Source organism: Arvicanthis niloticus, chromosome 12 (genome assembly GCF_011762505.2).
Source record: "Arvicanthis niloticus isolate mArvNil1 chromosome 12, mArvNil1.pat.X, whole genome shotgun sequence".
Lineage (NCBI taxonomy): Eukaryota > Metazoa > Chordata > Mammalia > Rodentia > Muridae > Arvicanthis > Arvicanthis niloticus.
The window spans coordinates 78,844,388-78,868,362 of record NC_047669.1 but is presented as its reverse complement, the minus strand read 5'-3'; the positions used below and the strand labels follow the sequence as shown (position 1 = coordinate 78,868,362).

Sequence of the window (23,975 nt, the reverse complement as noted above, 5' to 3'; positions counted from 1 at the left end):
CCAAAGGGAGGAAGTTGTGCTTGTTGGCACCCTGACCCACAGTGGTTGAAGGGAGATAGGCATGAGTCTAGGGTACAGGACCTCAGGGCTTGTTTGGTGGGGACACATGTAGTTTTGTATAGGCTTCAGCTTTCCTGTCAGTCTGTTCTTTGGTTCTTGCAGCTGTGTGGTGGGGAGGCACCCCACTTGCATTGGTTTCTGGGGCACACTCTGAAAGTGAACTCAGGGTTCCCTTCACCTCTAATGACCCATACCACAGATATATATCTCCTTAGGCTGTGTGGCCTTAGGCAAACTAATTCACCTTTCTATGGGAAAGGCATAAAGTCACATCAAAGCAGGCTTAATGGAGAAGGTTTAGGTCTCCTAATTTCAAAACCTACTCCGAAGTTGCAGTCATCAGGATAGCATGATACTCTGAGAACAGGCATAGATGGGTTAGTAGACCCAGGGTTCCGGAGACTTTGAGGGTCCCCTCATACCTGACCAGACAGTTTCCCCTACTGAACAAAGACAATCTCTTCAGGGGGGTGAATAGTTTCTTTAATAAAGTGTACAGGGAAAACCAGATAGCACATAGGGAGAAAATGGATTTGGATCCCTGCCACACACCATATAGAACAGTGCAGAATGGACCAAACACCTACATGTGGCAGAGATAAAACTGCCAAGCTCTCTCAGCAGGATGGCGAAACAGGCAGAAATCGCTGTCATCCTGGGCTAGGCAGGGGCTTCTTGGAAGTGTGCAGAGTAATAGCAAAAGAAAAGATAAAATGTTCAGCTTCAAAATCCCAAAGATGACTGTTCCCAAGGACACATGAAGAAAGAAAGAAGCCAAGCACAGTGGTACATGCCTGCCATTTCAATGCTCAGGATGTGGAGGTAGGAATCAGGAATTCGCCGGGCGGTGATGGCGCACGCCTTTAATCCCAGCACTTGGGAGGCAGAGGCAGAGGCAGAGGCAGGCGGATTTCTGAGTTCGAGGCCAGACTGGTCTACAGAGTGAGTTCCAGGACAGCCAGGGCTACACAGAGAAACCCTGTCTCAGAAAAAAAAAAAAAAAAAAAAAAAAAAGGAATAAGGAATTCAGGGCCATCCTTGGCTACCTTTGAGTTCAAAGCCAGCTTGGGCTACTTGAGATCCTTAAACAACAACAACAAACTGAGAAGAAAACCACGGAGTAACTGTAGGAGAGAATGTTTGCAAATAACAGACTTGTGTCCAACACAAATAAATACCTCTTACAACTCAATGGTTATAAAAGATAATCCAATTGAAAAATGGCCAAAACCTCTGAACAGATGCTTCTTCAAAGATGTGCACATGAAATGATAAACTTGTGGCTTACAGTTATAATAAACTTAGTAGCTTGAGTCATCAGAACAAAACCAGCTCAGATCACAGTGAGATGGAGCCACAGGCTCACTGTGGTAGTTGTAACTTGTAACAAGTCTAGAAAATCTAGAATTCTCACATGGCTGGGAGAGATGTAAAGGGAGGTAGACTCCTTGAGGAACATTCTGGCAGCTTCTTCAAAATGAAGTTACTCGTAGTCCAGCAAACTTCCTTGTAAGCATGCCTCCACTCAGGAACTGGGGCACAGGTTACACAGCAGTGCTCTCCCAGCAAGAGGGCAGTGTTAACACAGAGTAACTGTGGGAGGGAACTCTTCAGCCATGAACAGAACTGAAACTGTGATGTTAGAGATTGTATGGGGGAATTCTTGAAAATGTTATGCAGAATGATACAAAGCAAAAGCAGAAGTTACATAGGGATGATTCCATTGTTATTCAAAATTTCTAGAAAGAACAAATCTAAAGGGTCAGGAAGTAGGTTAGTGGGGGTGGGGAAGGACACTGATGACTGCTGCAGTGTGTGACTCCTCATTCCGTGAGAACAACATCTTACTGATGTAGTGAAAGTTGCATGCACTGGGGATGTGCTAAAGATGGGCTTGTCCACAGGTGAGTTCCATGGTGTGTGAATTATCTCTCAGTGAAGCTGTGGTGTCAGAAAAGGCACTAGGTTGGGATGCTCCATTGCCTGTGAAAGTGTAGAGTCCTGACGTCCACTCCAGTGCAAACATGTTTGCTGAGTGGCAATTTGAAAACCCTCTGAAAACTCCATGTGTGGAGTCTGTTCCCACAGTCGAGAGCTAGATCATGTGCTGTCGACACAGCAATGCTCTCCATATGCACATTTGAGTGGGTCAAATTAAATAGAATTTGGAGGTGAGTTCATATCGCAGTAGCTGCTTCTCAAAGGCTCTTTGCTTCTCTGCTAAGCCACACTGTAGACTGCAGAAGAATTCCTATCCTTCAGGAAAGTTCCAGAGCAGCAATCAAATACTATTGAGGGCTGGAGAGATGGCCCAGCTGTTAAGAGCACTGATTGCTCTTCCAGAGGTCCTGAGTTCAAATCCCAGCAACCACATGGTGGCTCACAACCACTGCGATGGGATCTGATGCCCTCTTCTGGTGTGTCTGAAGAAAGCTATCTTGTACTCACATAAAAAATAGTCTTAAAAAGTAAAATAAATACTACTGAGAGACACATTGAAGCTGGGTATGGTAGTTCAGATCTATAATCTCAGTACTTGTAAGGCCGATACAGGAGGATCACTGTGAGTTCCAGGCTAGCCTGGACTACAAAATAAGGTCATCTTCAATCAAAGAAACTGAAGAAGGGATAGGAAGGAAGGAAAGGAAGAGAAAGGGATGAGAGGAAGGAAGCAGGAAGTAAGTAAAGAAGGGATGACAGAAGGAATAGGTGGAAGACAGAAGGAAGGTGTTGACAAGAATTTTAACCTGGGTTGGAGAAACTGCCACTCTGAGACTTCTGCTCACATGACTTTGCTCACAGCAGACACAGTTCCAGTGACAAACTTAGTGAATAAATGATATGCTTTTTTCCCCCCTTATCAACCCTAGATCAACCACTCGGATCAATCTAAGAACAGATACTCGGGCTGGCCAGCAGAGATCCAGATCGAGGGATGCATACCCAAAGGGCTGAGATAACGGTGCTTGGACCTCAATAAACGTGTTTTGTACAGATACACTCAGCTGGAATGGCACAGGAGTCTGATCCCTTCTGTGAAGGAAAGTGTTGATGTGGTTTTGCAGTTTGTTGTAAACCAATAAGACACTGTTAGTTACACTGGTTCTTAGCAGCTGATGTTATCTCACTGCCGTCTGTACGGTGAAGGAATTTTCAACCTGGGACAACTTGCAGAAGGAAGACATTTTGGGGGCTGGGGTGGATGGAGGGTGGAAAGGAGTGAACCTGCTTGCTAGCTGTTGAGCATGTTCTACCCATGTCTATGTCAGGCCACTCTGTGGTTCCTGTGGCTCTTCAGAGTGTGCTCTTATCCCATGGTCACTTGTTCCTGCCATTTATCTTCTGGGGAATGAATGAGGCCTTGGCCATCGTCCTTATTCACTTTACATTTGACTCTTTTTTTTTTTTTCAAGACAGGGTTTCTCTGTGTAGTCCTGGCTATCCTGGAACTCACTCTGTAGACCAGGCTGGCCTCGAACTCAGAAATCTGCCTGCCTCTGCCTCCCAAGTACTGGGATTAAAGGTGTGCGCCACCACCGCCTGGCTACATTTGACTCTTTAAACTTCCTTGTAGGGTGTGGGTTTATTTGCTATCATCTCTGCCTCTGTGCAAGGAACAGGTTGGCAGAGAAGGTGGCTGGCACTGTGGCTTAGCTAGGATCTGCTTCCAGGAAGACAGCCATATAGCTTAGGCTGTCTCCTTTCCAAAATATAGCCAGTCAGATGGCACATGTGGCCAGGTTAGGGATGAAATACTAAGACAGATGTCACTAACTAGAATTGGCTCAGAGCTCCTTCTTATGCCAACAGAGGAGCCACTAGCCTATGCCCCAGTCTGCAGGGTGGTGAACTGAGACTGGGGGACCACCTGAAAGAGAATGAGGGACAAGGGTATGCAAAGAAGGACAGCAAGTCAAGAAGTCTGCTCAAGCTGTCAAATTTTTATTATTCCCACACCAGGTTATATACACATAGAAGCAGGATATGGGGAGGGAGATGTTGTAGGGTCTCTTTGTTTTTGGGGAGTGCAGGTGTCCTCAGGGGTGCAGTGCAGATGTTCTCAAGAACAGGATATTGACTGGGTGAAAAGTTCACAGAAGAAACAAAGAACAGGTTGCTAGGTACCTGTCCATAAGATCTATGACCATTTGCTCTGATCTAAGCTAGTACTTTGCCACCAAGGCTACCTACTCACAAGATCTATGGCTATTTGTTATTAACTGAATTAGTGCTTTCCCACAGAGGCCAAGACTTTGTGCCAGTAGGCATGTATGGCTGACTAAGGAGTTAATGTTTAAGCAGGGTCGATCCCAACAAGCCTATGCATGCCAGTGTGATTGCTTCTCTGGCCCATGAGATCTCAGCCCTAAGTAAGGGAGTGGTTTCAAATGCCATCAGAATGACTTCAAAGCCAGGACGGCCTGAGCTGGGAAATGGTCTAGTGGATAAAATGTTTGCTGCACAGACATAAGAACCTGTGTTGGGTCCTAAATCATCATGTAAAAAGCTGGGCACAGTGACACACACTTGCAAACCCCACACAGGAGGGAGGGACAGGAATATCCCAGGAGATCACAGGTCAGCTAGTCTAGAAGCAAGCTTTAGTCTCAGTAAGAAACCTTATCTCAAAAAAAAAAAAAAAAGTATATGGGGGCTGGGAAGATGGCTGAGTCAGGAAATTGCTTCCTGTATAAGCACAACCTGAGTTCATATCCCCAGGACTGTGTACACACCAGTTATGGTGACGTGTACCTGTAATCCCAGTGCTGGTGGGCAGGCAGAGACCAATGGCATGATGGTCAGCCAGTCTAACTGAAACAGGGATCTCAACCCTACCTCTATCTCTTCTGTCCAACTATTAGCTGTTGGCATCTTTATTCACAATTGTAATTAACTTGGGGGCAGGGTAGGTCTTGGGGGCCCTCACTTAGCATTGTAGTAGACAATAAAAGACAAAACCTCAACAGTTCTGTAAGCTGATCAGCTCATGTTTTTTTCCACAGTGACAGAAAAGCAGGTTCTTATGTAATATGTCCTTCCTCAAAGGCAAAATTTGCTTTATCTAGAGAATTCTAGGCAAAGGGTTATTCTCACCTGTGGGGCCCCAGCCATTAGCCTCTGATTGTCCTGAGCTCTGAGTCAACTCTGGGAAGCAAGGTCAGGCAGAAACTGCTAGAAAGTCCATACAGGTGTGGTTACCACAAAGTTGCTGAGTGAATTATGTAACATTCCTGAAAAAAAGCCACAGTTTGTGGGACAGAAGAGATTTTAAGGATCACCAAGGGTGGGAGCAGGGAGACAGCACCAGAGCCCTAGGTTTTTGGTATGTGATGGCTCTCTGAGTAATACTACTATGGTGGACCTTGTCCTGGGGCTTGAGGGTGTCCACTATAATGATGGTTCTTGTCACTGTATATTTGTTCAAAGCTGAGAACAGACTATGATGTAGAAATGTCAATTGTGACCACTAGGTGACAGTGTGCTATTATAGGTTTACCACTGGGATAAAGGGTTCTCTGCTGAGGACATAGGAATGGGCACTTGGATGAAGAAATAGCTTATTCAGTTCTGTACTTTCTGCTACATTTTTCTGAGTCTGAAACAGCTTAAAAATAGTGTTTATAGCTGTGCACTGAAATGCACACCTGTAATTCCAGTACTTGAGAAACAGAGGCAGGAGGATTGCTGTGAGTTCAAGGCTAGCCAAGTGTACACAAGAAGACCACCTCAAAATAAAAGTGTTTACACAAATACACAATGCTGCTATGGATAATAATGATGAACAATTGGGTCTGGGAAGAGCCGGGCAGGTGGGCAGCAGCCCTGCACATCTGGTCACTCAGCACATTGGGACAGAGCCCCAGAGGCTGCTGAACTCTCCCTGGGGGTCTACCCAGGACAGACATATTTATGATAGCTTTGTTGCTGCAGCCAGAGCCTGGGGGTTCATTCTTCTTAGTGTTTGTTAGTGAAAGTATTCGTTTACTACACAGAGGCAAAGTGGAAGATGGAAAGAAAGCACCGCTGGTCCTATCCTCCACGTGCTCAGGAGAAGCAGACCAGGAGGAGCCAGCTGGACTACTGTAACTCCCTATGCTCTTGAGGCAAGGTCCATTTTTATAACATACTGAGCAGGAGACAGACCATATAACTTTAACCTGTGACTGTTCATCATTTTAAGGTTCTGGCTACAGTGGTTCACACAAGAGGAGGCTTTTTAATGGCCCCTAGTTCTGAGGACTCTCTCACCTAGAATTTGATTTTCAATTAAATTCTGCTCTGATATGACCCTCTGGGATGGAAACTCCTGGGGTCCTGGGTCCAGCATGGCTGTGTAAGAGTCCATGTGACACAGTTCCTACCCCTCCCAACTTCATTTAAAAAAAATCTACTAAGTTTCATTTAGTGCTGCCTCTATGTGCATGGGTGTAGGTCCATCTACTGGAACATGGATAGCCTCTTAGGGCTGCAAACCCTGAAGAAAACCGATCCTCCCTTCTTAGCAACCATCAACTGCTAAATGCTCCTCAGCTAAGGATGGGACTTAATGAGCCCCTTCCTTATTTGTGTTGGATTTTGGCTGGCTTGATCTTGTGCACATAGCCACTGCTGCTATGCACTGCGACTACAATGGCCTTATCATGTCCAGAAAACACTGTCTCCTTGCAATCCTCTAGTACCTCTGTCTCTTACAGCCTTTCTGTCACTTCTTCCAAGACAATTGCTGAGACTCGTGGAAAGATGTGATAGAGATGTCTCATTTAGAGCCGAGTGCTCAACATTTTTGAATGATGAGGGAAATACACACACACAGACACAGACACACACATACACACACAGACACACACAGACACACACACACAGACACACACACAGACACACACAGACACACACACACACACACACACACACACACTCCTCCATGCAAAACTAAGGCACAGGCACAAGAAGTTTTGTGTTTTGTAACTTTAATTTTTCAAACCTTATTTTTAATGATTGTTCTTAAACAGTTTAACCTCCCTTCTAATTCACCCTCTAATCCACCACCCATTAGAGGTAGTGAGAAAGAAAGGATACGGGGAAGTGGACCAAGGTTCCTTGGAGCAACTTCCATGGTGTTGTCTGGAAATTGGCAGTTCAGTTCACAGGTTAGCAGGCAGTGGTAGCTCAATGCACCTGAAAACACTTCACGGATACACCAACTGTCCGGTTTGATAGAGACAGGATAGCAAACACAAATCGGCAGCAGTGGCACTATGTAGCAGAGACACCCAGGCCTCAGCCTTGACTGAGTCAGCAGGAGGGACCAGGAGGGACTCCAGGAGAAGTTCTCCACTGTGTCTTTCTCAGGGAAGCAAAGATTAGTGAAGAGAGACCCATAAGCATTCATTGCACAGCTAGCTCTATAAGCAAGCCTAGCTCTGTCTCCGTCACTTTGTCAAGTCCTATTTATACCCTCCAAACATCCAGGAGTCCTCCACATGCTTTGCCTCAGCATGGCTTGCATCAGCACATGCATCCAATCAGCCCAAGTCCACAGAGTCCTGACAAACACAATGTAAGGCAGACCAATACTTGCATGTTGTTGGCAATGAATCCCTCATCACGTGTTCTTCCATGTGCTTGCTTTTAGCAGAACATTTTCTCTCCTGTGTCTGCTTCAGCAAAACGTTCCTTCACGAGTCTGCCTTAGTCTTTACTTCATGTGTTTGCCACAGCAAAACACCATCCAACACAACTGACTTTCCAAAAAACCCTTAAGTTTCCACCTTAGTGTTTACCATCTGCTGACATGCAGATGTCAAGAGGCACTGTGCATATGACACTAGAATTCAAGGAAATGAAGATGACAGAGAGTTGAGGTGGGTCCATGACCCCATTGATGTACATTGCTGGGATTGTTTGGCAGCCAGCTGTGGATCTGCCCAAGGGACAGATGGCTTTAAAGATGGCTGCTGCTATAGAGAACCTCACATTGATTTCCCTTTCTGAAGGTTTGTGTTTTCTTCACCTTGGCAGTTCCTGGTTGCAGGGAACCATGTACTTTTGTAGTCTGCATAGCCCAATGCAGGTAGAGAGAGCTGGAGATTTGTCCTGACCCACACTGCACTGCTCCAGGCTGTCCCATGTTTGGGGGCCACTATGTTGAGACCTGCACAGGACACTTGGGGGCCACTGCATCCTGGCCCGAGATGCTGCTCTGGTCCACGGGTCAGGGTCTAACAAGAGAGAGAGTGGGGATGGAGGGGAAGAGACGTGAAGAATGGAGACAAGACAGAGGTTCTGATCAAGTCTCAAGTCTCTTTTATTGAAAGGAAATCTGGGATATTTATATGCTTTGCCACGTGCCTTGTAAGTGTGGATACCACGTGCATCTTGCAGGCGTGGATACTGGTGGATACCACGTGCTCCGTGTGCCTTGCAGGCATGGATACCATGTGCCTTGCAGGCTGGGGGCACAAAACAGCAAATAAGATATGTGGGAAAAACAAGATGTTTATCAGAGTGTGCTCAGCTGTTATGGGCTGTTGAAAGCAAGTCCCTTGTCAGGGTATATGGCCTGAGATGGCTGCAAAGGTGATAGCCGCTTTCTGCTAGGAGTTGGCTCCCAACAAAGATTCAGTTCCCAGCCTGTGACATATTCTTAGCTAGTATCTTGGCTACTTTTCTGCTGCTGTGACAACACACCAAGGCAACATATAAAAGAAAGTGTTTAATTTGGCTTATGGTTTTGGGCCATGATGGCAGAATAAAGGAACAGTTAAGAGCTCATGGCTTCATCCATGATCATGAGGCAGAGAGTGAGCTAACTAGGAAGCTGAGATGGGAAGACTGCAGTGAGTTTGAGGCCAGCCTGGACTACATTGTAAATTCCAGGCCAGCCTGAGCTATACTGTGAGACCCTGACCCAAGGAGGAGGAGGAGAAATTGAAGGATGGGCATCTTAATTCACCTTTACTACACCTACCTGGTGCTGTTTTCAAGTCTCTTGTTTACTTGGCAGCCACCAGCTTAAGAATCCTTTTTGTCCTGTGTCTAGGGATGGACATGGCACATATGTGAGAGAAGACTTGGGAGACTGCTTTGTCATTCCACCATGTGGTCTCAGGGACCATACTTAGGTTGGCAGGGCTGGTAGCAAGCGCCTTTACTGACTCCCAGAATCCCTTTTAAGCACCTGAGACCTCATGTTGGAAGGAAAGTAGGACAGGTGGTGGTTCTGGTTGTGCAGGGGACTGAAGAAGCACCTGCTTTCAGATGCAGCATCCCAGACACGGGCAACAGAATGGTCCACATAGGAGAAGCAGAAAGAAAGGAAGGAAAAACAGGTTAGGAGCTCTGAAGACAGAGCAGACTGGCCAGAGTGGGCACCACTCTCTACCAGATGTAAGCTTAGAGGAACAGTTTCTAAGACATAGATGCATCTCTACTGAATCTTAGAACCAAAACTCAAGCCTACCTCCTGGTGATACCAGTAGCCAGGGCTTGAGAACCATCTTTTCTCTGTGGCCTGTATATCCTGGTCTCTTACCTTGGAGTTGGAGTATAGGTCAGCATGCTTGCAGCATTCTGCCACTACTGTGGCATCTCAGCAAAGACTAAGACTGAGCTTCTGAGGTCAAGACTGAGGATACTCTGCAGTTCTTTCAGCCTAGGCATCAGTAAAACAGCTTGCAGGCTTCTGTTGCATGTCAGCCAGAGTGCAAGGTCCTCACTCTGTCAACCCTAAGCCCACTGCCCACTGATTCCATTCCAGCCCAGTTCTTTCCCCTATACCCAGGGTCCCTTTTTCTTGACATCCCTACAAGAGCCTCCTCCCGAATTGCTCTCTGGTCACTCATCTGCCCCCCACTCCCACTCCAGGCATTGCTACCTTTCTAAGCTACCATCCTCTGATCCTAGATCTATTTCTCTGACTCTTCCTTTGGCCTGCACGGATGTTATCTTTCTTTCTTTTTTATTTTATTTTATTTAATTTTTTGTGAAAATCTTTATTGGATATTTTATTTACATTTCAGATGCCATCCCCTTTCCCCGTTTCCCCTCCCTAGAAAACCCCTATCCCATCCCCACTTCTCCTTTTTGCTTTTATACTATTTTTTAATGTTAATCAAAGGCTTTATAAGTTTGGTAATGCTCAATATCAATCAGAAGTGTAACCCAATACCCAACCTAGATATATCAACTATCTTTGATTGGCGGGGACACTCAAACATCCACCTCCATGTCCCCCGCCTCTTGTCACCTAGCTCTTCCTCTCCTTCTCCTCCTCTCCTTACTCCTTATCTTCCTCTCCTTACTCCTCCCACCTTAGCTCCTCCTACATATCACCCTTCCTGTTAAAATTTTTTTTCTCTTAGAATACAATTAGAGCATAACTATACCAATTTGTGTCAGTAAGATACAAGATAGACCTAATGCCCAGTCCACCATTTTGTTGACTAAACAGAACCTCTGTTTTCCCTCCAAACTAAAAGACTTAATTCTAAACCTGGCTTTTTTCCTTGGCTTTAGAATGAATATCAGCTGAAAACCATCCTCTCAAATCTTTTCTCTCAAAGTAAATAGCAGGGATTGGCTATGAGAATATAAGTCTTCAACCCTGTCAGAAATCCAGAATGACTGAGTTAACTGAAATTATGGGAAGCACAAAGCATAGCTTCTAAAACTTAGCCAAATTATAGAGACTGCTGAGCACCTGGATAGTCCCTATACTACAGAACGTTGGAGCATTTGATCTTCAGCCTTCTGGCCCAGGATCATCTGACAGACCTAGTGATGCAGAATTATTAAGGGCTGATTATTCTGTCTTGGCAGATATAATCAGTCCACTATACTGTAAATGTGTCATTTTCTAAACAGTAATTTGTCTGTAGATGAAAAGAGGCAATTTTTGCCTAGTGGCTGTCTCACCACAACTGGAGTAACTCCAAAGATGCTCAATTTCTTCTTAGAATCCAAGACAGGAAGCTGTCAGGAGCAGACAGGTCTCTAATCAAAATGAACATTAATACAGAAATGTTTGTAATGTCAATTCTGTGGACTTCTGACTTTTTGAAATCCAACTATCCATGTAAGGCAATCTGGACTGTTGTCTGTTAACTCCTCTCAGCTATTTCTAAATAAAATATAGAAAACATCCTAATAATAAACTCGGAGCCATTAATTTGCTATAGGCCCTTAACTCACAGGCTAACCATCTCAGATCAGTTTAAAAAGTTAAAGAAGGACTGGGTCTAAGCCTTGTATTCCTAAATTTGTTATATAGGCACAATGTCTATGAGAGTAACAATATTAATCTCACTTTTATATTAATAAGAAGTGCGTACCAATGAAAACCTTAAATTTGAAATCAAAGTAAATTTTGTACCATTTAAGAAATTATAACTTCATCTTAAAAAGAATTATACAGGCCCCCAACCTCCAAGAACCCAGAGGAAGCAGGGATTCCAGGTGCTCGAACTCAGGCAGTATCTTAGGTAAGCAGACAGCAGGGCCCGCCCTAAACAGGGAGTAACTGGGAACCAAAAGGACCCAGGAAGTCACTCCCGGCCTGGAACACTGGTTCCTTCCGGTCTGGGCCAGAGCACTGAGCAGACCTTGGGTGGCAGCTCTGCCCCCAACCTCCAAGAACCCAGAGGAAGCAGGGATCCCAGGCGCTCTAACTTGGACAGTGTCTTAGAAACTAGTTCTCAGATCTGAGGCCTGGATCAGACCTCTGCCAGGTCTGCTGTTGTGTGGACCCCGGATTCCACCTGAGACATACTGGAAGTTCCACTCAATCCAGATCCACAGAGGAACAAATGAACTCAGAGCTTCAGACAACGTATCCTGAGATATTCTAGAGGAGACACTGCACCCAGAACAGCAGACTGTAGTAGCTGGACTACTACCTTGGAGGCACCATATCCTGAGGCATCCTAGAGGTACCACTATAATCAGTGCAGCTGGAAAAGATCACAGAGACATCTGGACCCCTAGGAGATCAGACACAAGCTAGATAACTAGAAAGACAGGCTTCAGTCAAAGACAGCAAGTACAGGCAGCACTAGAGTTAACCAGATGGCAAAAGGCAAGAGCAAGAATGTAAGCAACAGAAACCAAAGTTACATGGCATCATCAGAACCCAGCTTCCCCATCAGAGCAAGCCCTGAACACCCCATCACACCAGAAAAGCAGGAATCAGAATTAAAATCACTTCTTATGATGATGATAGAGGGCTTTAAGAAAGACATAAATAACACTCTCAAAGAACTTAAGGAGAGCACTGGTAGACAGATAGAAACCCTTAAAGAGGAAACACAAAAATCCCTTAAGGAATTGCAAGAAAATGCAACCAAACGGGAAAAGGAATTAAACAGAACCATGCAGGATCTAAAAATGGAAGTAGAAACAATAAAGAAATCACAAAGGGACAATACCCTGGAGATAGAAAACCTAAAAAAAACGATCAGGAGTCATAGACACAAGTATCACCAACAGAATACAAGAGATGGAAGAGAGAATCTCATGTGCAGAAGATACCATGGAAAACATTGACACAACTGTCAAAGAAAATGCAAAATACAAAAAGCTACTAACCCAAAATATACAAGAAATCCAAGACACAATGAGAAGGCCAAACCTAAGGATAATAGGTATAGATGAGGGGGAAGACTCCCAACTAAAAGGACCAGTAAATATCCTCAACAAAATTATAGAGGAAAACTTCCCTAACCTAAAGAAAGAGATGTCCATAAATATACAAGAAGCTTACAGAACTCCAAATAGTTTAGACCAGAAAAGAAATACTTCCCGCCATATAATAGTCAAAACATCAAATGTACAAAACAAAGAAAAAATACTAAAAGCAGTAAGGGAAAAAGGCAAAGTAACATATAAAGGCAGACCTATAAGAATTACACCAGACTTCTCACCAGAGACCATAAAAGCCAGAAGATCCTGGACCGATATCATACAGACCCTAAGAGAACACAAATGCCAGCCCAGACTACTATACCCAGCAAAACTGTCAATCATTATTGATGGAGAAACCAAAATATTCCATGACAAATCCAAATTTACACAGTATCTCAACACAAATACAGCACTTCAAAGAATAATTGGTGGAAAACTCCAACACAAGGAGGGAAACTACAACCTAGAAAAAGCAAGAAAGTAATCTTCCAAAAACCCCAAAAGAAGAGAGTTACACAAACATATCTCCACGGATGTTAGCCCAAAAGCTTGGATTATCGAAGACTCAACCCACAGACCACATGAAGCTCATGAAGAAGGAAGACCAAGAGGGGATGCCTCAGTTCTACTTAGAACGAGAAATAAAAATGCTCAAGGGAGCAAATAGGGAAACAAAACATGGAACAGAAACTGAAGGAGGGGCCATCAGGAGACCTTTCCACCTGGGTATTCACCCCATGTACAGTCACCTAATCTAAACACTGTTGTGGATGGCTGGAAGTGCATAATGTGAGGAACATGATATAGCTGTCTCCTTAGAGGTCAGCCAAAGACTAAAACACTCAGAGGACAATGTTCACAATTAACCACTGATATGATCAGGGGTTTCCCAATGGAGAACTTAGTGAGAGGACTGAAGGAGCAGAAAGGGTTATTGACCCCAGGTGGAAAGCAACAATACCAAACAACCAGAGCCCCCCAGGGTCTAAACCATCAGCCTGGGAACACATAGGGAGGGACCCAAGACTCCAGAGGTATATGTAGGGGAGGATGGCCCTGTCAGACATAGGTGGGAAAGGAGTTTCTTGGTTCCCCCCCCCCCCCAAAAAAAAAGAATGAAAAATGAATAAATGAACACACAGTGGGGGGGGGGGATGTGAGGGCGGGGAGGGGAGAGTGAGGGGGGTAGGTGTGGTCACTGCCTCATAGAAGCATGAGGAGGGGGATGGGATAGGTCTCTGGGTGGTGGGAGGAAGTAGGCTAAGGGGATAAAATCTGAAATGTAAATATTACAACCAATTTTAAGAAGTGGGGAAAAAAAAAGTCTTCAGAACCAACATCTTTAAAAAAAAATGTCAGCCCCCTGGGGGTGGAAATTTTTTTTTTTCTTTTTTCTTGATACTAAAACTTGTTCTGAGAATTGTATATTGCAGAATACACAGCCTTGGTGTATCTACTCATCAAGCAAACTGAGCAGACCTGCCCAAACCTCTGATGTCCTGGAATTCCATCTGGATTCAGTGAAGACACAGCATCAGAGGCTTATCAACTTACTCTCCCCCCCCACCCCTCTTCTAAAATCTCAACGCCCTTAATCAGCTTGAAGAATTTAAAGAAGAGTCAGCGCCCCTATTCCCTGAGCTTGGGGACTAATGTGGTTAATAATGGTCTGTCTTTCTAGGGACAAGTAGTGGTTTTGTTGGAACAGGGGGGATTAGCTAGGACTTACTGCATAGCCATAACCTACTGGTAGAAATCTATATACTTATTATCAAGATGAAGTTATAAATTCTTAAATGGTACAAAATTTACTTTGATCTCAAATTTAAGGTTTTCATTGGTATGAGCCTCTTATTAATATAAAAATGAGATGAATATTGCTACACTCATGGGCATTGTGCCTGTATAACACATTTAGGAATACAATGCCTAGACCTAGCCCTTTTTTTAACTTTTTTAACTGATTTGGGATGGTTAACCTATGAGTTAAGGGACTATAGCATATTCATATTTTTGAGTTTATTGTTAGGGTGCTTTCCATATTTTACTTAGAAATTACCGAGAGGAGTTAACAGAAAACAGTCCAGGTTACCTTACATGGATAGTTGGTTTTCAAAACATCAGAAGTCCATAGAACTGATGCTACAAATATTTATATATTAATGTTCATATTGATTAGAGACCTGTCTGCTCCTGACAGCTTCCTGTCGTGGATTCTAAGAAGAAATTGAGCATCCTTGGAGTTACTCCAGTTGTGTGGTAACAGCCACTAGGCAAGAATTGCCTCTCTCCATCTACAGACAAATTACTGTCCAGAAAAGGACACACATGCAGAATAGTCGACTGATTATATCTGCCTAGACAGAGTAATCAGTCCTTAATCCTGCATCACCAAGGTCTGTCAGATGATTCTGGGCCAGAAGGCTGAAGATTTGATGCTCCAACGTTCAGTAGTATAGGGGCTTTTCAGGTGTTCAGAGGTCTCTATAAATTGGCTAAGTTTTAGAAGCTATGCTTTGTGCTTCCCACAATTATAGTTAACTCAGTCATTCTGGATTTCTGACGGGGTTGAAAACTTATAGCTATTCACCATAAGAGAAAAGATTTGAGTGGATGGTAGTCAGCTGACATTCATCCTAAAGCCAGGTTCAGAACTAAATGTTCTAGTTAGGATAGATGACAGAGGTGCTGGTTAGTCAACAAAATGATGGACTGGGTATTAGGACTATCTTGTACCTCACTGGTACACATTGGCATAATTATGCTCTAATTGTATTTTGAGAGAAAAGTTTCATTTTAACAGGAAGGGTGATGTGTAGGAGGAGCTAAGGTAGGAGGAGTACTGAGAGCAAGAAAAGGAGTAAGAAGAGGAGGAGAAGAAGGATAGGAGAAGCTAGGTGATGAAAGAGAGAAAGAGGGGGGAGACAGGGAGGCAGATATTCATGTATCTCCACCAGTCAAAGATAGTTGTTATATCTAGGTCAGTCAGTGGGTTACACCTCTGATTGAACAATTCCAAACTTATAACGCTTATGATTAACATTATTTAAAAAAAATGTATAAATGCAAAAAGGAAAAGGGGGCATGTGATAGGGGTTTTCTAAGGGGGGTGGGGGGGAATGGGGAAAGGGGATGGCATCTCAAGTGTAAATAAAATATCTAATAAAAAAAAAGAAAAGAGAAAAAAAAGAATTATACATATTTCTACCAATAGGTTATGGCTATGCAATAAATCCTAGCTAATCCTCCCTGTTCCAACAAAACCACTACTTTTCCCTAGAAAGACAGCCCAATATTAACCACCTCAGTCCCCAAGCCCAGGGAATAGGGTCACCTACTCTTCATTAACTTCTTCAAGCTGATTATGGGCATTGAGATATTAGAAGAGGGGCAGGGAGAAGAGTAAATTGATAAGCCTTTGATGTCTGTGTCATCACTGCATACAGTGAATTCTAGGACATCAGAGGTTTGAGCAGGTCTGCTCAGCTCACTTGGTGAGTAGATACACCAAGGCTGTGTATTTTGCAATATACAATTATCAAAACAAATTTTAGTATCAAGATAATTTTTTGTTTGAATTCTGGAATCTAGTCTTCTGGCAGCCTGCCTCTGTCATGTCTAACCCATGTAATTCTGGAAGTTTCTATGAGGGTGTACTACCACCATCCTCCCATTTTCACCTCTCTGTTCTCAAGTTCCCCAACACTAGGGAATCCAAACTTTCAGGCACCAAGGCCCTCTACTTCCACTGATGCCTAACCCCTTATCCCATATCCCCTCCTCCAATTACTATGAGGGTGTGCTCCCACCATCCTCTCATTCCCACCTCCCCACTCTTGCAATTCCCTAACACTAGGGAATCCAAACTTTCAGGTACCTAGGCTGTCCACTTCCACTGATGCCTGGCAAGGCCACTCTCAACTACCTATACAGATGGAGCTATGAGTCCCTCTCTTTGTGTTCTTGGGCTGGAGATTTTAGAATGGCTACTCCAGCTTGTTTCTTAGGACCATTTGCTTGAAAAACTGTTTTCCAGACTTTTACTCTAAGGTAGAGTCTGTCTTTGTCACTGAGGTGTGTTTCCTGTATGCAGCAAAATGCTGGGTCCTGTTTACATGTCCAGTCAATTAGCCTGTCTTTTTATTGGGGAACTGAGTCCATTAATGTTAAGAGATATTAAGGAACAGTGATTTTTTTTATATTTTTTATTAGATATTTTATTTACACTTCAGATGGCATCCCCTATCCCCATTCCCCCCCACCCCCCTTAGAAAACCCCTATCACATGCCCCCTTTTCCTTTTTGCATTTATACATTTTTTTTAAATAATGTTAATCATAGGCTTTATAAGTTTGGAATTGTTCAATCAGAGGTGTAACCCACTGACTGACCTAGATATAACAACTATCTTTGACTGGTGGAGATACATGAATATCTGCCTCCCTGTCTCCCCCCTCTTTCTCTCTTTCATCACCTAGCTTCTCCTATCCTTCTTCTCCTCCTCTTCTTACTCCTTTTCTTGCTCTCAGTACTCCTCCTACCTTAGCTTCTCCTACACATCACCCTTCCTGTTAAAATGAAACTTTTCTCTCAAAATACAATTAGAGCATAATTATGCCAATTTGTACCAGTGAGGTACAGGATAGTCCTAATACCCAGTCCATCCTTTTGTTGACTAACCAGCTCCTCTGTCATCTATTCTAACTAAAACATTTAGTTCTGAACCTGGCTTTAGGATGAATGTCAGCTGACGACCATCCACTCAAATCTTTTCTCTTAAGGTCAATAGCTATATGTTTTCAACTCCATCAGAAATCCAGAATGACTGAGTTAACATTAATTGTTGGAAGCACAAATAATAGTTTCTAAAACTTAGCCAATTTATAGAGACCTCTGAACACCTGGACACTCACTCTACTTCAAAACGTTGGAGCATCTGTTCTTCTGCCTTCTGGCCCAGGATCATCTGACAGACCTTAGTGCTGCAGAATTATTAAGGGCTGATTACTCTGTCTAGGCAGATATAATCAGTCAACTATTCTGCAAGTGTGTCCTTTTCTGAACAGTAATTTGTCTGTAGAAGGAAAGTGGCAATTCTTGCCTAGTGGCTGTCTCACCACAACTGGAGTAACTCCAAGGATGCTCAATTTCTTCTTAGAATTCAATATAGGAAGCTGTCCGGAGCAGACAGGTCTCTAGTGAAAATGAACATTAATACTGAAATGTTTGTCATGTCAATTCTAAGGATTTCTGATGTTTTGAAAACCAGCTATCCATGTAATGTAGTCTGGACTGTTGCCTAGGAACAGTGATTATTGCTTCCTGTTATTTTTGTTATTAGAGGTGGAATTATCTTTGTGCAGCTATCTTCTTTTGGATTTGTTGAAAGAGGATTACTTTCTTGCTCTTTCTAGGGAATAATTTTCCTCCTTGTATTGGAGCTTTCCTGCTATTATCCTTTGTAATGCTGGGTTTGTGGAATGATATTGTGTAAATTTGGTTTTGTCATGTAATATCTTGGTTTCTCTATCTATTGGTAATTGAGACTTTTGCTGGGTATAGTAGCCTGGGCTGGCATTTGTGTTCTCTTAGGGTCTGTATGACATCTGTCCAGCATCTTCTAGCTTTTATAGTATCTGGTGAGAAGTATGGTGTAATTCTGATAGGTCTGCCTTTGTATGTTACTTGGCTGTTCTCCCTTACTGCATTTAATATTCTTTCTTTGTTTTGTGCACATGGTGTTTTGATTATTATGTGACAGGAGGTATTTCTTTTGTGGTCTAGTCTATTTGGCATTCTATAGGCTTCTTGTATGTTTATGGGCTTCTCGTACTTTAGATTAGGGAAGTTTTCTTCTATAATTTTGTTGAAGATATTTATTGGCCCTTTAAGTTGGGGATCTTCACTCTCATCGATACCTATTATCCTTAGGTTTGGTCTTCTCATTGTGTCCTGGATTTCCTGGATATTTTGTGTTAAGAACTTTTTGCATTTTGCATTTTCTTTGACAGTTGTGTTGATATTTTCTATGGTATCTTCTGCACCTGAGATTCTCTCTTCTATCTCTTGTATTCTGTTGGTGATGTTTGTGTCTATGACTCCTGATTTCTTTACTAGGTTTTCTATCTCCAGGGTAGTCTCCCTTTGTGATTTCTTGATTGTTTCTACTTCCATTTTTATGTCCTGGATGGTTTTGTTCAATTCCTTCACCTGTTTGGTTGTGTTCTCTTGTAATTCTTTAAGGGATTTTTGTGTTTCCACTTTAAGGGCTTCTATCTGTCTACCTGTGTTCTCAAATTCTATAAGAGTGTTATTTATGCCCTTCTTAAAGTCCTCTTTCATCATCATTAGAAGTGATTTTAAATTTGAATCTTGCTTTGCTAGTGATATGGGGAATTCAGGACTTTCTAGTATGGGAGAACTAGGTTCTAATGATGCCAAGTACCCTGGATTGTATTGATGCTTATATTTTTGTGCTTGCCTTTTGCCATCTGGATCTCCTTAGTGCTACCTGCCCTGTTTCTGACTGATAATAAGAAAGCCTGTCTTTCTTATTATCTTGGTTGTATCAGAACTGTGTGGGGTGGGTGTTACTACTGGGGTAAGAGCTGGGGCCCAAAGTCTGCTCAGTGCTCTTGGCCAGGAGTGACTTCCTGGGTCCTAGTTGGTCCCAGTTACTCCCTGTTAGGGGTGGGGGTTGTTGTCTGCTTACCTAAGATAATACCAGGGTTAGAGCATCTGGGAGGCTGCTTCCTCTGGGTTCTTAGAGATCGGGGGCAGAACTGTCACCTGGGATCTGCTCAGTACTCAGGCCTAGACTGGAAGGAACCAGTGCTCTGGATGTTCTCTTTCTGATCATAAGACTGAATTGAGTTTCTAAGAGCCAAAGAGAAATGAAACTGAAACCAGAGTCTGAGATGACTGGGAAATGCAAAAGAGGGAGGGGGAGGAGAAGAGGAAGGAGGTGAAGTCCCTTCAAAACTATAGCACAGTACTGAGAGAGGTGTGAGCTCACGGAATCTGCCTTCTCCAGTTTCCATGCCTTCTTGAGCCACAGAAACCATGCTTAGTTCCACTCTCAAGAGCCAGCAGCATGGACACAGCATTGGGCACAGACAGCCTTAGGGCAGAGGTCAAGACCCTGTGAAAGGGCCACAAGGGGAGCTTGGTGTCTGTCCTGTCAGTTCCCAGGACAGGCAGCCCAGGGAAAGGCCTGCAGCAAACCAGTCCAAGAGCTCTGAGGTGGACAGACACTTCCCTGAGCTGAGGGATGTTCTCTGCAGAGCAGGGCTCTCCTCTGCAGAGCAGGGCAAGGTGCAGCAGATCCCTGAAGGCACCTGTTTCCCTTACCAGCCCTGCAGCAGCAGTGTGCTCAGACCTCTAAACCTACAGTCATAAGGGACCCAGAGGGGCTGGCAAGATCCTTCAGTGATTCCTGGTATGGTTTGTCTCGGACCCTCCCTAGTGCTGGGAGGGTCCTGACAGAAAGCAAGCATCCATCTGAACTGGTGTCCATATAGCATGCCTTGGTGGCCTGAGCGAGCCTACAATATCAATTTCTGAACCTCAGGACCAAGCCAAGGTCCCCTGAGAGTGAGTTTCATTTCTGAGCTCAGTTTGTGTGTGCTGGGGGTGGGGGTGGGCAGCAAGCTCAGGCCTTTTTACTAAGTTTCAATTCTTCTACAGAAAAGGTGGAGCCAGCATTTTAAATGAGGTCTGAGTTCTGTCAGCTGCACACTGCATCTCCAAGTCAGGATTGGTGAGTATTGCACAGGATTCTGTGCAGGGACAGAGAATATCTTCTAATGGTTCTTTGTAGACACTGGTGAGCACTGCAGGGCATTTGTTAGTGCAGTTACAATAATGGGGACAGTGATAGTTTGTGTGTGGTGTGGTGGTGGTGGGAAGGCAGTGAGTTCAGGCAATCTCTCTCAGTTTCAGTTCTCCCTGGGAAGGGGTGGAGCCAGCACTGTTTAAAGACACTGGAGCCCAGAAAGCCAAGCTCTCTGTCATTAAGCAGGAGACTGGTGAGTATCTAGGGGACAACCCGAAGCTCAGGGCAAAGATGCCTCTGAGTTCGTTGTGGATCCTGGGGGGGGGGCACTGTGGGACATTTCTTGGTGTTATTAAAATAAGGGGTCAGTGACAACACAGGTGGAGCTTCTGGACTAGACACAGTGCCCTACCCAGCTGCTGATTCTGGGGGCAGTGTGAAATACTCCCCAAACTGCAATTATCTCTGCTAGGAGGCAGCAGGAGATGGTGGGGGTCCCAGGGCCTCCAGGGTCTGGGGCTAAGGCCTAGATGAGAAGTTCCAGATCCCCTGCTGCCTGGGTTAAGAGTCCATGAGAAATCAGATTGCAGGTCTCTTGTTAAGGGTTGGGGGAAACCAGGTGACCCAGGGGCAAGCTTTGAAGTGCAGATTGGAGCCTGCTTTGGGGACCCTGCTGGAAAGGCTGACAGAGGATCTGTGTGGAGAAATGCATCTGTCCAGGTTCTTCCCGGTCCCTAGACAGGACAAGCTCTGGGTAGTCTGAAGCCCTACCTCTGCTCAGAGTGCAGGTGTTCCTTAGACCTTTCATTCTCAAAGGCTCAACTGCAGGGGACATGGAGGGCAGGAACCCTGGAGAGGAAAGGGCTCTTGAGTCTCTCTGTGGCCACTTGAACACCCTGATGGGCCTGGGAAGGCTCCCACTCTTAGCATCTTAGAGTTGTTCTGGGCAGGCATGGTAGTGGGTGGTTAGGGGTTCTGACACTGAAAGGAGCTGGATTCTATGCCCATGCTGTTCCTGTTTCCACTGGGCTGAGGATATATCCCCAACAGGGGAGCCCTGCCAGGGGTAGCTTTGTCCAGAATAAATGGTATATGGCACAAGAGGACCATTGTATGGGGTAGTGCTGGAGCCAGGGCCTCTTCCCCTTGACTGGAACAAGATATAGGTGGACAGATAAGCTCACTTTAGACTGACAAAATGCAGCTGGCTTCCCTGGGCACTGAGTGGGTGAAAGTAAGTATGACCCCTGAGATTTCTTTGCCTCTGGGATCCATCAAGTCTCAAAGGTGACTCCGCAGAGTTGCACACACTTGTAGTTTGCAGATAGAACCCAGTGCATACATAGCAGAGAAATAAAAACAAACAAGATGGCAAAGCCAGTGATATCACAAAACAACTGTGCATCACAAATCTATGGTTCAGATACATGTGCAGACTTAAGGTCAACCTCTGTTAAAAGTGCATTTCAATTGCACTTGGTTTTTGCAGTTGGATTCTGGGTTCAGACTCAGACCCTCATGCTTACTTGCATCCTGTGAACTTTTGGTATTGAGACATCTCCCTAACACCTATATTTTTTTCTGTATAAAAACATCAAAATATAACAGGGAGAATCAGAATAATAGCCATGGGATCATGATGTAAAAGACTGGGAAGTCAAAATGGGGCTACCTTCCAGAAGGATAAGTCAAGGCAGGCAATGGGAAATTGAGCCGAGTACTGGAGTCCTTAAATAGTGCTGACATGCATAGCTATGACGAATGGCATGCATTATTTGTGTAGATTGGTCACATGTAACCCTTTGTCATGGGAACACAAGCCCTGGGGACCTGATGGTGTCATAGGACCAACTAAAGCAGCCATGGGACAACAGATGAGGGTCAAGGGAGTCTTCATTCTAGAGTCTGAGATCTTCTGGAAATAGGAGGCATTTCAAAGGCATGGGAGGTAAGAGCTGTGTCTGAAGGAAATTTCTTTTTTTATGACTTTTTTTTTGTTTTGTTTTTTTGAGGCAGGGTTTCTCTGTATAGTCCTGGCTGTCCTGGTACTCACTCTATAGACCAGGCTGGCCTCAAACCCAGAAATCCGCCTGCCTCTGCCTCCCAAGTGCTGGGATTAAAGGTGTGCACCACCACGGCCTGGCTTGAAGGAAATTTCTAGATTGACAGACTCTGTGAATCATTCCTCTTTTGTGATAGTCCTCCTAATGTACCTCCTTCTTCTAGAAGGGGGAATGATGGGTACTGCAGGAAGCACAGACCCCTGGGATGGACAGAGAAGGTGGGGCAGTTTCAGATACTGGTGTCTCCCATGTGTTTCTTAGTCAAATGCCTGACCCCAGAGGCAAGGCTTCCAGATTCTTCTGAATCAAACCCGTTATATCCAACTGGAATCCACCTGGAAAAAAAATACAAGGTTGAGTTGTCAAAAGGACGTCAAAAGGAAAGAGCTGACTTCTGCATCCAGTCACTGGATACCAAGTAAACATCCTGATACCTCTGAGAAGAGCCAGGAAATGGTGAGCTGCTATAGAAAGCCACTTTCCACAGGCCATGAGCTAAAAAGAGGGTGGGGCCTGCAGTTCTGCGAGCATGTGGGATGCTAGAAAGGAGTAAAGGCTGCTCTTTCTCTGATGGAGTGGCTTTCATGACTTTCTGAGGCAAGACAGAGATCTTGTTCAGCTGCTTACTTTGCTTGGGCCAAGGTGAGAACAACCACCCAGCTTTCTCCTTTACTGAATGTTGTTAATTGGAAACCAGGGGGTTATTAGTGACTGGCAGAGTATTGAGTCCTGAGTGTGTATATTGTTCCTTCCTTACATGGTTCAGTCTCCAGCTTTCCCTGTGAGTTTTTATTGTGATATTCCATCCCTGGAGAAGCCATGTGGTACATTTTCATTATTGTTGAATTTTGAAAGCTTTTTATATATTCAGGTACAAATCTTTGCTCAGATAGATGCTTTATAAATATTTACTCTCTGACTGTGGCTTGTCTTTGAATTTTTTTCAAGCAAGTGTTTAGTTCTCATAAAGTTGTATTTATTGATAAGTTCTTTTATTAATTTTGCCTTTGAGACCGTATCTATAAGAGCAGGGCTATGCAAGGTAATTTGAAGTCAACTTGATATAAGCTAGAATCATCTGAGAAGAGTGAACCTCAGTTGAGAAAATGCCCCATCAGAGAGGTCTGTGGGCAAGCTTGTGGTAAACTTTTTTGATTGATGACTGATGTGGAAGAGCCCAGCTCTCTGTGGGCAGTGCAACCCTTTGGGCTTATGGTCCAGGGTTCTGTAAGAAAGCAGGTGAACAAGCCATGGAGAACAATCCAGTAAGCAGCACTCCTCCGTTGCCTCTGCTTCCATTTCTGCCTCCAAATCCTTGCCTTGAGTTCCTGCCCTGACTTAGTGATGGACTGTGATGTGAGAGTTGTAAGCTTCAATAGCCCTCTTTTTCTCTAAGTTGC

The 23,975-nt window shown here is 44.2% G+C and overlaps 2 protein-coding genes across 4 annotated transcripts in view; both read left to right on the top strand.

Annotated features, from left to right (window-relative positions):
• Positions 1-3,058, top strand: part of Fam3b (FAM3 metabolism regulating signaling molecule B) — a 31,122-nt gene extending 28,064 nt beyond the window's left edge. For all 3 annotated transcript variants that reach the window (XM_034515535.2, XM_076911135.1, XM_034515534.2), the window contains one exon: positions 2,931-3,058. In XM_034515535.2, coding sequence (XP_034371426.1) covers positions 2,931-3,020 — 90 coding nt within the window. In that variant the 3' untranslated portion in view covers positions 3,021-3,058. The remainder of the gene's footprint in view (positions 1-2,930) is intronic.
• Positions 3,059-20,672: 17,614 nt separating this feature from the next.
• The window catches only part of LOC117717924 (interferon-induced GTP-binding protein Mx1-like), a 28,422-nt gene continuing 25,119 nt past the window's right edge, over positions 20,673-23,975 (top strand). The window contains exons 1-2 of the mRNA XM_076943221.1: positions 20,673-20,765; positions 22,837-23,031. Of these exons, the coding sequence (XP_076799336.1) occupies positions 23,029-23,031 (3 nt within the window). The 5' untranslated portion in view covers positions 20,673-20,765; positions 22,837-23,028. The remainder of the gene's footprint in view (positions 20,766-22,836; positions 23,032-23,975) is intronic.